Genomic DNA, 14,319 nt, shown 5'->3' on the forward strand with positions numbered 1-14,319 from the left:
GTGCGTGTGTGTGTGTGTGTGTGTGTGTTTTGAGGTTTTCGGACGCTAAACAGCATGGTCATCAACGCCCAAACGCATAGAAACAGGAACACATGCGGTGAAGGGACGAAGACGGACAGCGAACAAGGAAAACGGCTAAAAGACACAGGCCTGACGCAGTTCCAAATCCTCACATACAGAGGCAAAACAAGAGGAGAAGAAACACACTAAAAAAAGGAAAGGAAACACAAGGAAAGGAGAACAGAAATCGAAGTGAAACAAGTAGGTAATCGTGACTGACGGACCTCTTACCGCATTGGTCGACTTAAACGAAACGTCTTTCTCCCGTTTAAAAGAACAACGTTGATTGGAGGAATATTTCTGATGCAGAGTCAAATGGCTCTGAGCACTATGGGACTCAACTGCTGAGGTCATTAGTCCCCTAGAACATAGAACTAGTTAAACCTAACTAACCTAAGGACATCACAAACATCCATGCCCGAGGCAGGATTCGAACCTGCGACCGTAGCGGTCTTGCGGTTCCAGACTACAGCGCCTTTAACCGCACGGCCACTTCAGCCAGCTGCAAAGAGTCAGAGGAGTGAGGGAAGGCAGCGAATGATATACCTTTGCAACATTTTCAGAAAAAGGGGCCGTTCCAATGTCGCTCTTGGAGCAGGAACACGTAATGAGAGCAAGTGTGCTCGCACGTGTACACAAAGAGTGAGGAACTAAGTCTCTCCTCAGTACTTCACTGGGAGAGCACCTCTGTCATTAGCGAATCGGAGTGACTGTATTGAGTCACTCGCGATTAAGCGTTGTTCACTGTGTTGGTTGCCACACTTACTGTGAGATGTGAACATTGACCGAGTACTATTTAAACGCCTGCAAGCGAGTACTAAATGGTATCACGGTGGACTGGTTATCTGACCGGTGTACCACGCCAATAGTTAGACTAGGGGCGAATAGGAGTCCTTGACTTCATCAAGGCATAGGGGGAGTTTGATTGGCGAAGGTCAACCCAGATAGAAACAGATAGTCATGTTATTTGTCAGCAGCGAGTGATGCAGACAGCAGCCGTCGCAGCTCATGGTATTGTGCGCTACAGTGTATACAAGCCCCATCTGTCCTCCATAACAGCACACTCCATCACATTTCTCATGTGACAGCCTTGTCCGTACCTAGAAAAGTTATTCAAGTTGTGTAGGCGCGGCTCTCAGCCATTCTGCCGAGTAAATAACGTTCGTATAGAAAAGGGAGGAAAGAACCTTTCCATACTTTGTAAAATAATATCATTCCTATCCATAAGAGGCAATCTACTGTTCCGAAAAGAACCTGGAAATTTAATAATTTTTTATAAGAAAAAGTTTCACTTGATTTTGCAGAATTTTTTTGCAATAAATAATATTTGTCATTCGTTTAATGTTTTTCTTACACTAACTAACAATATTCCTGTACCCAGCTATTCCACTAGTTACATAATAATGTATAGAATACTTTTGTGTCTTTTCCTTACAGCGGACGACTCCAGAAGATATTTGTTGCTGAATGTTTTTCAAGCAGTTCTTGTTGGTACATTAGGAGCGTCTGTCTGACTTCTGCAGTAGTGTGAGGTGGAAATTGTTTTTTGCAGGAGCCAAATGGTACTTGTTGGATTCTGTGCGGCTGGTCCCAGCGGAGGTTCGAGTCCTCCCTCGGGCATGGGTGTGTGTGTTTGTCCTTAGGATAATTTAGGTTAAGTAGTCTGTAAGCTTAGGGACTGATGACCTTAGCAGTTAAGTCCCATAAGATTTCACACACATTTTTGAACTTGTTGGATCAGTCCATTGCGCAACTTGACGAAATAAAACCCACACACTCACAAAAATATATGCAAGTAGGATAACAGAATTCGACACTACATTAAGAAATAGAAGTTTCATGATGAAAATTCATTCTGTTTTTGACAACCTGCTGTCTGCTCCACTGTTTCTGCCTGTCTGTCAATATTCCTAACAAGCGGCTGGGTGCAGTGCTTCCGTACACGTTGCTGACTTCAAGAATGTGATTGATGTGGCATTTGATTTAGCAGTTCACGAATGCGATTGTGAGGACTGTCCAGATACTGCTATCGCAAAATGTACCCATTGTGATTTTGCATATTTTTTCACCCATTTTCTTGAAGAACATTATGTACATTTTCAAAGTCCGATAGTGGTCAAACTAAGAGTAACACAATGAAATGTTTTCCCCATCTTTACTACAGTGGTACGTAAAGCTTCTAAACACAATTGGAAAACTGAATTCCTGTTCGAGGCGAGTGATTTCCCTCACAGTGAGGAAACACTGCGTTTCCAGGCTGCGCATCACATGCTCTAGGCACTGTGTCTCATGGCAGGAAAGTTAACTGGAAGAAGAGGAGACGATGGGTGCTGCTGCTTTCCAGAATTAATAATCGCACTAGGTCTCTTATTCTGGATGTGGTTGTTACTACTAATCATATGCTTCAATTACACTCCTGGAAATGGAAAAAAGAACACATTGACACCGGTGTGTCAGACCCACCATACTTGCTCCGGACACTGCGAGAGGGCTGTACAAGCAATGATCACACGCACGGCACAGCGGACACACCAGGAACCGCGGTGTTGGCCGTCGAATGGCGCTAGCTGCGCAGCATTTGTGCACCGCCGCCGTCAGTGTCAGCCAGTTTGCCGTGGCATACGGAGCTCCATCGCAGTCTTTAACACTGGTAGCATGCCGCGACAGCGTGGACGTGAACCGTATGTGCAGTTGACGGACTTTGAGCGAGGGCGTATAGTGGGCATGCGGGAGGCCGGGTGGACGTACCGCCGAATTGCTCAACACGTGGGGCGTGAGGTCCCCACAGTACATCGATGTTGTCGCCAGTGGTCGGCGGAAGGTGCACGTGCCCGTCGACCTGGGACCGGATCGCAGCGACGCAGTGCCGTAGGGGACCGCACCGCCACTTCCCAGCAAATTAGGGACACTGTTGCTCCTGGGGTATCGGCGAGGACCATTCGCAACCGTCTCCATGAAGCTGGCCTACGGTCCCGCACACCGTTAGGCCGTCTTCCGCTCACGCCCCAACATCGTGCAGCCCGCCTCCAGTGGTGTCGCGACAGGCGTGAATGGAGGGACGAATGGAGACGTGTCGTCTTCAGCGATGAGAGTCGCTTCTGCCTTGGTGCCAATGATGGTCATATGCGTGTTTGGCGCCGTGCAGGTGAGCGCCACAATCAGGACTGCATACGACCGAGGCACACAGGGCCAACACCAGGCATCATGGTGTGGGGAGCGATCTCCTACACTGGCCGTACACCACTGGTGATCGTCGAGGGGACACTGAATAGTGCACGGTACATCCAAACCGTCATCGAACCCATCGTTCTACCATTCCTAGACCGGCAAGGGAACTTGCTGTTCCAACAGGACAATGCACGTCCGCATGTATCCCGTGCCACCCAACGTGCTCTAGAAGGTGTAAGGCAACTACCCTGGCCAGCAAGATCTCCGGATCTGTCCCCCATTGAGCATGTTTGGGACTGGATGAAGCGTCGTCTCACGCGGTCTACACGTCCAGCACGAACGCTGGTCCAACTGAGGCGCCAGGTGGAAATGGCATGGCAAGCCGTTCCACAGGACTACATCCAGCATCTCTACGATCGTATCCATGGAAGAATAGCAGCCTCCATTGCTGCGAAAGGTGGATGTACACTGTACTAGTGCCGACATTGTGCATGCTCTGTTGCCTGTGTCTATGTGCCTGTGGTTCTGTCAGTGTGATCATGTGATGTATCTGACCCCAGGAATGTGTCAATAAAGTCTCCCCATCCTGGGACCATGAATTCACGGTGTTCTTATTTCAATTTCCAGGAGTGATTTGGCATTGGGTCCGTGTTCAAAACGAATAGAATTTATAGCCGGTTGCGCTAAGCTAATTTAAACTTTCCACTATTTGTTCAAGTCACTTAAAGCGGTTTAGGAGCTATTTACTTTAATTTTCCGCTGTTTTGTTAGATCTCTTCAAGCATGTGGCGCGCTGGATTCGAGAAGAAGGAAGGCAATGCACGAGTCGCTTCCGATTTCTCGTTCAGCTGCTCAACTATGGCCTCAAACTTTACTTCCTTCCGATGTTCGCTTTCTCTTACAGGCGATAATTTGTGTCATTGCCGTCAAAGGGGAGGAGTGAAGCGAGTGTTCCGTTAAAGCTTGAAGGATGGATCGATTTCTGACTCTATTTCGTGATCAGGGTAGGTGGTTCAAGTTCCGTTGGGCTACGACGTCTACACTGGGTAGGTGTGATCTTGATGCGGATCTTTCGGCACATATACGGCAGAATACGAGAGTTGTTGAAAGTGTACGGTGGGTGTTGTCAAGTTTGCAGTAAGTGAGGGAAATTCAAAAGTGATCAATCTGGGAGAGGAGCAACCTATGTTCAGACATACCTTCCAATCCGCAGTTGCACCTCTTTGTGATAATGCTGCGACTTCTATACAGGTACAGAGTATATGGACTTCATCTCGTCAAAAAAACTCATTGACGCTAACACAGTGCAGAGGTATCACATCGTGTAAAAGACTGCCGGCCGTTGTGGCCGGGCGGTTCTAGGCGCTACAGTCTGGAACCGCGGGACCGCTACGGTAACAGGTTCGAATCCTGCCTCGGGTATGGATGTGTGTGATGTCCTTAGGTTCGTTAGGATTAAGTAGTTCTAAGTTCTAGGGGACTGATGACCCCAGATGTTGAGTCCCATAGTGCTCAGAGCCATTTGAACTATTTTTGTGAAGGCTGCTTGGAGTAAGCGCGGCAAGATCTGCGTGTCTGTGAAGTCGCAAAGTCGAAGTTAACTTTACAACAATGAGCCACAATTTATAGTAAAGTTAAGCAACACAATTTCCACGGCAAGGTAAGCAAGTAAAGAGCTGCACAGAATATGGGTAGCGCCACCACACTTAAGACGCTTACAGTTAGCGTGCGCCGACCGGCACCAGACGGGGGCCCGGAAGTGACCCCTTCGCTGGGATGGCCTGGAGTAGAAAAGTCCAGAGGCTAGGTTCATAGTCCTCAACCCTCCTTTCAAAAAACTCTACAGAGAATGGACGACTCCATACTGTTCCCAGTGTGTTGGGCGACAGTTGTAGCTAAAATGGTGAAAAAGCAGGGGAAAGCACACGTGAGTTTCTTCCTTTTGTGCGTAAGACGCTCTTTTTTAAGCACGAGGTTAGTGGTGGTCCGAAGCAGTGACTTCGTGATCAGTCAAACTTTACCTGCAAAGAATACAGTCCACAGCGCCACGATGCTAGTAGTTGAACCGCACCTTTTTAGCTAGCGCAACTAACTCTGCAACACTGACGGACGGCGCCACAGCGTCTGGTTCTTTGAAGTTCGCGAGGAAAGGCAGAAATGTCGTCCTCAGTTAATCCCTGGGGACTGTGGGGCGGCCGCGACGTTCACTGACCGCAGGGAACACAGGCGCCTGTCTGGACTCAACAGCCGACGAGGTGGTCGCTTAAAACTGCCCGTATCCCAAGAACAGGCCCCTGTAACCTAATCAGATTCACAGGCTGCCTTCTGCCGACAAAAAAGACCGTAGAGACGTTTCCGGCGTCAGACCACACCGTCGTGCCGGGCACAAAGCTGCCTTTTCAAACAGGCCGCTCCAGTACACCGTGAAATAGCGGTAGAAATGAACTGACAGTGGTATGTGACACTAGCGTCGCATTGTGACAGTAATGTCACACTCCCAACTTGAAGCAGTCTATGTTCAGACATGCCTACCAACCCACAGGTGAACGTCTGCGTCCTAATCTTATTAATTCTGTACAAATGAAAAGTACGTGGACTACACGTTGGCAAAAAACTTGCGATATCTTTGGATGCTTGTAAAAGATACAAACACCCGCCGTGCTTTGCATTCCGTGACCAAGTCGTGTTCACATTGAGCAAGCATCCATTCTTTTAGTTGTTACTTGTTGGCAGCAAAGCTATTACGTTTTGGTAAATTTCCTCTTCACAAGCAATAACAAGTTCCTAGAACCGTTCTTCTAATCTTTATACTATACGCGCTAGTCAAATCATAACGTTGCGGCGTTGACGGCTGGTTCCCAATCCTACAAGAAAAAGTAAAGGCGTTTATAGGAGGTCAGTGAAGACGGGATGAGATTTTTTACTGACGTCGATATTTATAAGTACTCGAATGTTCCTCAGTCTCCTCAATCAGCCTGAGGGGGCGTTTTTGGCGAATTCAGGGTACGTTAACTGGTCTTCCCATTTATTCTGTAATCTTCGCTAATTCCCATATGACCACTATAGACCAGACGGAAACTGACCAGAAAAAGCCTACTTACAAAGTTTCGAGATCCACCTTTAAGGAATGAATCTAGGAATGCACTACAAGCCCCCACGTATCACTCCCATAGAGATTCCGAGGACAGGATTAGACTACAGTTCGCACAGAGGCATTTAAGCGATCATTCCTCCCACGCTCCATGTCTCCGGGAAATAGGAAGAAATGCAAATCAGTGATTCGATGCTCTGTACCGGCAAATTAGCGAAATAATTTGCGTGGGTGAGGGACATGATTTTTTAAAAAATTGTTTCTTCATCCACCTTTCGACCGCTATGGATGTCTCAGACTTGAGCGCGTTTGGCGAGGGGAGAGTGGAGAAACCTGACGGACCCCAGAAGTGAGGCCGCCCTACACAGTAGCCGCGCCGACCCAGCGTTGAACAGACAGGGGAGGGGCAGGTTGCTGGCCGCGAGGCAGCCAACTTTTTCTTTCTTAACAGTTATTTCTCTGCACAAATTACTCGGCAGCACATTTACAAATGTTTCTTACTGTATCTAACCACTTTCTATGTTCAGTATCCTCTGTTGGTTGTATTTGGTATGGGTCGCATACATTTTAATAAATTGCACGATGGCTCACACCGGTGCTTCATAAGCTATATCCTTTGTAGACTGATTGCTTTTTCCTGGTGTTCTTCCAATGAACAGAAATTTGCCACCTCGCTTTGTTTACGACTGAGGCTATGTGATCGATGCCTTTCATCATAAAGCTGACATAGATTCGAAAGTTGTTTTGAACACCACATTCATGTATGGATGAAAGGACTTGGTGTACTTGCAGAAAATGTAACTGTAACTGGAGATATCACTTTGTACTATAATTATTAATAAAGTGTGATTCTTGACCTCTGTAACGGGAAGCGTACATGGCGAACCGGGGGCTCAAGGATGCAACAGTTTGAAAAAACTCGAAAACATAGTGCCGCACTGTCCGCTCAGCGCCTACCGAGTCGGTGACGCAACCCGCCCGACTTGGCTCGGCGCCAGCCTGGCAGACGCACCAGCGGAGCGCGCTGCTAGAGACACTTCAGCGCACGTACGGGATAACCTCTCCGGCTGGTCCATGCAGAATCTAAGTCCGTTATCGGCCTGTTATGTAACCAAGGTCACTCGCACTCTAGGGCAGTCAGTGCACGCCAGCGGAACCATTCCACTGTGAGCTCTATCTGCAACAGCACTGAAGCAGTATGCCTCAGTAGGCGTGATCGTGATGGATCTAGTATGTCGTTGTCTTCGTCCAACCTTTGAACTGACACTATAGGGGACGTACAGTAACCCGGATACCGAACCATGGAGCAACATGCCATATTTGAAAGAGTTGACCGAGTCAAACAGTGTTTCGTTCATAATTTTGTCAAAAAATATTGCGTTGTTTTTAACATTGTGAAGCGCACAATTTTACCTTTCCGAAAATCTTTGCCGGGTGCTGTGGCCGAGCGGTTCTAGGCGCTTCAGTCCGGAACCGCGCTGCTGCTATGGTCGTAGGTTAGAACCCTGCCTTTGGCATGGATGTGTGTGATGTCCTTAGGTTAGTTAGGTTTAAGTAGTTCTAAGTCTAGTGGACGACTGATGATCTCAGAAGTTAAGTCACATAGTGCTCAGAGCCATTTGAACCATTTTGAACGGAAAATCTTTGCAGCTCTCCGAAATCTCATGAAGATTCGACTGAATACTGGTGCAGATTTTTCAGACATTCTGAGGGTTGTGCTAATATTATGTGCAGGGTCATTAACACACAACGTGAATAGCAACGGTCCCAACACACTTCCCTACGGCACAGCTGAAATAATTTCTGCTCCTGTCGATGACTGTCCCTCCAAGATAGCATGCTGCGTCACGCCTACCGAGAAGGTATAAACTGAATCACTAATTTCACTTGATACGTTACACGATAGTACTTTCGTTAATAAGGTTACATGTGGTACGAAGCAAAACCTTTATCGGAAATAAAAGTTCAAATGGTTCAAATGGCCCTAAGCACAGTGGGACTTAACATCTGAGGTCATCAGTTCGCTAGACTTAGAACTACTTAAACCTAACTAACCTAAGGACACGACACACATCCATGCTCGAGGCAGGATTCGAACTTGAGACCGTAGCAGCAACGCGGTTCCTGCTGAAGCGCCTAGAACCGCTCGGCTACAGAGGCTGGCCGGAAATCAAGGAGTAATGAACCTTCCTGACAGCTCTGATTCATGTCATTTAGGATGTCATGTGAGGAGTAAGCGAATTGAGTTGCGCATGACCGACAGTCTCGGAAATACGTCATTCCGTTCGAGATATCTCGCTATGTTTGAGCACGGAATATTTTCTAATATTATACAACAAATGGATATCAAGCATATTAGTCGGTAATTTTGTGGATCAGTTCTGATTCCCTTCTTTAAGACGAGTTTGACCTGTTCTTTCTTCGAACTACCGGGATTGGCTTTTTGATCAATAGATGTACAGTACGTAAAGGTAAGAAAAAGAGGGGCTAGCTCATCCGTAAGTACAATGTTCTCTCAGCCGCCTCGGTCTATTTGGAATCGGTCCTTTATTAAGCAGTCGAAATACATGTACAGAACGGCAAAATCAACCGGGGCGGAAGATTTCAGCTGAACAAAGCGTAGGAACCGGCGTTGATCGCGCTAGGATTGTCGACCGCAGAGAAACGAGTCTGGTGGGAACATGCAGATGGGCGGGACAGCCAGGCAGCGCGATGGAAACTGGTACTTTGACACGCGTGGTATTCTCGCACCGCCGGGTCCGTGGTTCGTTCCTCCAGCAGCGCTCTCTAGTCGCGCCGCTGAGGACCCGGACCACTGCTAGCGCCGCGTGACGAGTAGCGCATCCACTTTACTCTTCACATACACAAGCAAACTCACTTTCACGTATGTTATGGTGCCAGTTTCTTGTCTTGGTCATATTGCCGTAATATTAAAGTAAAAACGATCGCAACTCCCAGTTCCTACCATGGTTTTCGGAAGGAAATCAAATGCTGTAACTCGAAGTCTCTCATATTTGCTCCTGACAGGGGACTCATCCGACCCAGTAACACCGCCTCACCAAATATTTGACTGAAGACCGTGATGCTACAGTGGATCAGAACTCGAGCAGGTGAGTCTACCTTTAAAGGTGGGTAACGAGAAGTAAAATCAATTTTTAAAAAAGTGTGCACAGTCGCACCACGAAATGATCAGCACCTGTCTCGTTGAAATATTGTCCACTTTCTACGCCGTCATACGACTCGACGCACGAATATTCTTCGGAGTAGTTACCACAAGGGGAGTGAAAGGAAAACGATACACGGAAAAAATACACGAGTTGTTTAGTATTTCAGAAGTAAACGCCATTTAATACATTTATCTGACTGTAAGAAAATGTTTGCAGTTACCTACCCAGCCATGTCTGTACCCAGGCGCGCAACTCTGCATCCGGAGCAAATCGACTGCCACGAATGTCGTTCTTCAGGCCTCAAAAAATAGCAGAATCTCTGGCAAGAGATCGGGATGAGGATACGTAAGGGTTCCCCGGCGAAACCTCTGCAGCGTAAGAGAAACAGTAACATGTGGGCGGGCTTTATTCTGCAAAAGAATGATGCCGTGTATCAAGTCGCTGCTCACTGACTTTCTGGAACAGGTCACCACAATTAGCACAGAGCGTTACGTGGATACGTTACAGGAAATGAAGCGCGCCATCGAGTTGAAATTCCCAGGAATGTTGACGGTCGGCATCTTTCTGTTGCAAGGCTGTGCCCGCCAGCGTGTTGCCAAGGCAGATCCGACTACCCTGCAGGAGTTTCGGTGGCAAGTCCTTACACGTCTTCGATACAGTCCCGATCTTTCCTCTTGTGATTTCAACATTCTTGCACTACTGGAGAAAGACATTCGTGACCGTAGATTTGCCCGCCGGGGTGGCCGAGCGGCTCTAGGCGCTACAGTCTGGAACCGCGCGACCGCTACGGTCGCAGGTTCGAATCCTGCCTCGGGCATGGATGTGTGTGATGTCCTTAGGTTAGTTAGGTTTAAGTAGTTCTAAGTTCTAGGGGACTGATGACCTCAGAAGTTAAGTCCCATAGTGCTCAGAGCAATTTGAACCATTTTTTTGACCGTAGATTTGCTACGGATGAAGAGGCGCACGCCTAGTTACAGAATCATGGTTCCGTAGTCAGCCGCAAACATTTTAGCAAAATGGCACTGACCGTCTTGTCTGCCACTGGGATAAATGTGTTGACGGTTATGGTGATTAGTTTTGAAAATAAAGTTAACATACCCTTTTCCACTTGCCTCGTTTTCATTTGACTACCTCTCAAACATCGGGAGCGCCTCAAACAGCACAGCTACTGCAGTGCACAGCGTTAAATCTAGTTTGTAGAGGCTTGCTCATTAGTCCCCTTTCAGTGGACGGCACGAAGAGTGAAACGAACGGAGTTCGGCGACTGCGCTCACCAGGGCCTCCGTGACGTCGGCGTCCCCTGTGCTTTCTGACGTAGCGACGCGATTCAGTCAGAGCGGCCCAGCAGACGGCCACACAGCCGAACTGCTCTGTCTGTCTTCCACGGTACGGCGGCCAGTTGTTCGATACGTTCGTGAATGTAATTTTCAGTATGTGCGTTCGGCTATACACTGGACCATCTCACAATTGCATTACCGAGTGCTTCACAGTCATTTACGTTGTCCTTTATAAGGAAAAGGAAGTAGTCGTGTGGATCTTTGCACTTAATCTATCGTCGACAATACGCAATCAGTGCGCTTCTCGCCAACTATATTGTCTGTCAGTTTTGCATCTTCTTGTGTAAATTGTACATCTCCCCCCCATCCTCCTCTCTCTCGCTTTCTCTCATTCTGTTCAATACAACTCCCTCCATTTCCCCACTCCCCACCACACACACACACACACACACACACATACATACACATACACAATGACGCTGCGTTATTTCGTCTTACTTGCAGCAAAAGACGTCGCAGAAACCGAGAGCGAAAGCCAGGCAGACGGTGCAGGGGTGTGACGAGCCGGGGGTGCCGCCCCCAACCCCTCAGCCACCCCCGTCCCGCAGCCACCCAGTCGCGATGTTTATTCTGCGTTAGCACAGTGGTTACCATGGTAATGGGGCTCTCTCCGAGGGAAAGGCGGTCGTGTTAGCGTCGCTCTGTGTGAATATATGCAAAAGGCAAACGCTATCTGCACGCCGCATTTGCAGAGGAAAGGCACCCATAGTATGCTGATTCAGGCTAATAAACAGGAATTTACCGGTGGCCGCATAAGGTTCTGATATAATGACCTCCATATCGGTAGAATTCGTTGCCGCTACACATAAAAAGATCGCGGCGTTTCTCACGTGCAGTTCCCTTTGGCAATGTGAACGCCATCTCACAGCATACTTTACGGTCTTCTGCTTCTGCTACGGTCTCTGCATTTCGTGTAGTACAGGGCTTTGTCGGTGTTGTCTCGTGAATCCTCTGAAACAGCAAATATCTCGGCAAAATCTTGGCTATATCCGTTGGACTTGCATGTGACTGTACTCATTTTGTAACAGTACTACGTGGATCACTCGAACATTGCATGTCGCTGAGTAACCATCTCAGTTTTGTGGTCGGAGACAAAAGTAGTTTGGCACATAAGCGACACACGAAATAAAAGTCGCTTTTTAAATAAGTATATACCGCAGAGTATTATGTATTAATAACACGTGCACGGCTTAGAACAATAGCCTATCGAACTATTGCTGGTAATAAAAGTGATGAGAGGGACAATATCTATAGTTTTGAAGAGTTTCGACATCAATCATTTCCTGTTTGCCTGCGTCCACAGTGCTCCAGCATTTTAGAAATAGCATGGCCCGCTTGGACTGTTTGTTATTTACTTACGATCACAATTTTGGCTATTGTCACTTGAGAACACCATAATAGCTGTAATTGCGATACTATATAAATAATCTTAGTAGATTCCAAGCAGAACGTGGTCTCATTTTGACAAATTCAGGTGCTACATGTTAAATTTGTTTTCAGTCAGGGTTACAGAGTCTCGATTCCATATGGGTTTTGAGGTACATCTGGCAGCCCTCTATGTTTTTTTTCCACAATTTCGATGTTACGATTCCTGGACTAACCGTGACTCGTCTCTTCCGACGTCGTCGCGATCGTCACGTTCGCCGTCAGCGTCACCGTGGCTGCCTTCGTCTTCATCATCGTGATAGTACGCAACCGAACGTTCCCTCCGCAGCCAGATCGGCTGGTCTCCTGTTTCAGCTTTCAGACTTTGTTGTTTTCAGGAATCCAAATATTCGGATTCGGCGTGCACAACCGCCCCTCGTCCCCACTATTAAGACGTCACAAATGTTTCTCGTCGATTCGCTATGGCTCAGGCGTTCTGCGTTCTTGAGTAGTTACGTTCATTTATTTGAATTGGTGAACGTTAAAACGGCAGCAATCAGTGATTACTCGATTTTCATATGTTGGCGTTTTCGAGTTCGACATGGGCAGCCGCATCGTTTCACGGTTAAAGGGCCGGCTGATAAGTACGAGTTTCCGAGATTAGCAAGTTAAAAGGGCAGTAGTCCGGACAATGGCACCTTTAACATGCGAGAGACGACGGCATGCCATCTCATGGTCTCCTAGAGATCGCTGCGTGTTTGTGCATTCCTTTGTCCTCTACTTAGTACGTATCTCATCCTTCCCCTTCCACCACCACAGTAATTTCACGTTCAGTTCCCAATTCCCGAACAGATCTGACGCAAAAGTTCTTGATGAAACACGCAAATCAATAAATTCAGAGGAAAAACACACCTTCGTCCTTACCAAGAAGTCTCCCAGCAACTACGTCGTTCGTCTACCTACCGGTGCAGCATACCCAATTGGAAAAGTTCCGATAAATCCAAGAAATCTTCGAGATTTGAAAAAAAAAAACTGGTGGAGTATATCCCAGAGGAAACCAGATAACTTTGAGGAAATCGCCTTCCGATAGGCCACTACAACGATGCTGTTTCTTGAACGTTTTTAGTTTGTCATGAGGTATATCTCATACTTTCAATTGCCTTTCCACTCAGTAAACGATCCATCTCATTTGAACAATATTGGTTTGTCGTAAAAACCTTTGCTTTCTCATGATCCGTTGGAAAACTCAATGGCAACTGACATGATTTTTTCTTGTCATCTTAAAAGTCCAGTAGTCCTCGACCATAAAACGTCTCTAAAATAGAGAACTTGAATTAAAATTATATTTTCTCATGACTTATCTCTTTGAACGCTTGTTCCACAGTTACACTGTGTGATCAAAAGTATTAACTGGGCAGGTTGAGTGCACTCTGGGATTCTTTACTGAGCAAAACCAACACACCCACAAAAATAAAATGAGATATAAAAAATTAAATCAATAAAAATATATTCAAACAATGAACTATAGATCGTGAAATATGTAATCATTATTTTTATATCTCTTCATTCCATTATACTTAAGTTTAATATCACCATCTTCAAAACATTCAAAGTCCAATTCACTTATTACTTTATTAAATCTGTCTGGCGAAATAATTTTATTATCATGCTCCATAAAAATTTTACTTCCATATCTCTTATTTAAATATTCACATCCCGTAATGTATACAATTAATTTTCCACTAGCTCGAAATCTTTATAAACCAATCAGAATTTCTTGCATTATTTTTCTTCTTCAGTAGAGAAACCATTTATATAGAATGTTAAATTTTTCTAATCATGCATGACTATGTAGGCAAATGTATCCTTCGGAAGTTTATCATTAAAAATAGCAACTAATTTCATTGCAGTTTTCTATGTGGCTAACACATTCATTCTCCTAGACGTTTTTATAACAAAAATAGGATAATTCTCAACAAAACCAAAGGGATTTACATTGACATCGTCACTCAACTGAGTGACTCTTAAAATCCGGGAAAGCAACATATGCCTTCAGGTAATTATTTGGTGGATCAAGATTCCAAAATTCTTGAAAAAAAACTTCATTTCTTCTAGTTTTCGCATTGATATT

General features: G+C 46.2%; 1 protein-coding gene across 1 annotated transcript in view; it reads left to right on the forward strand.

Moving 5' to 3' along the window:
• Positions 1-14,319, forward strand: part of LOC126484264 (protein roadkill-like) — a 93,817-nt gene that overhangs the window by 41,480 nt on the left and 38,018 nt on the right. Inside the window, exon 2 of the mRNA XM_050107686.1 lies at positions 11,268-11,397. Within this exon, the coding sequence (XP_049963643.1) occupies positions 11,268-11,397 (130 nt within the window). The remainder of the gene's footprint in view (positions 1-11,267; positions 11,398-14,319) is intronic.

This window comes from Schistocerca serialis, chromosome 6, assembly GCF_023864345.2.
Source record: "Schistocerca serialis cubense isolate TAMUIC-IGC-003099 chromosome 6, iqSchSeri2.2, whole genome shotgun sequence".
NCBI classification, from domain to species: Eukaryota; Metazoa; Arthropoda; class Insecta; order Orthoptera; family Acrididae; genus Schistocerca; species Schistocerca serialis.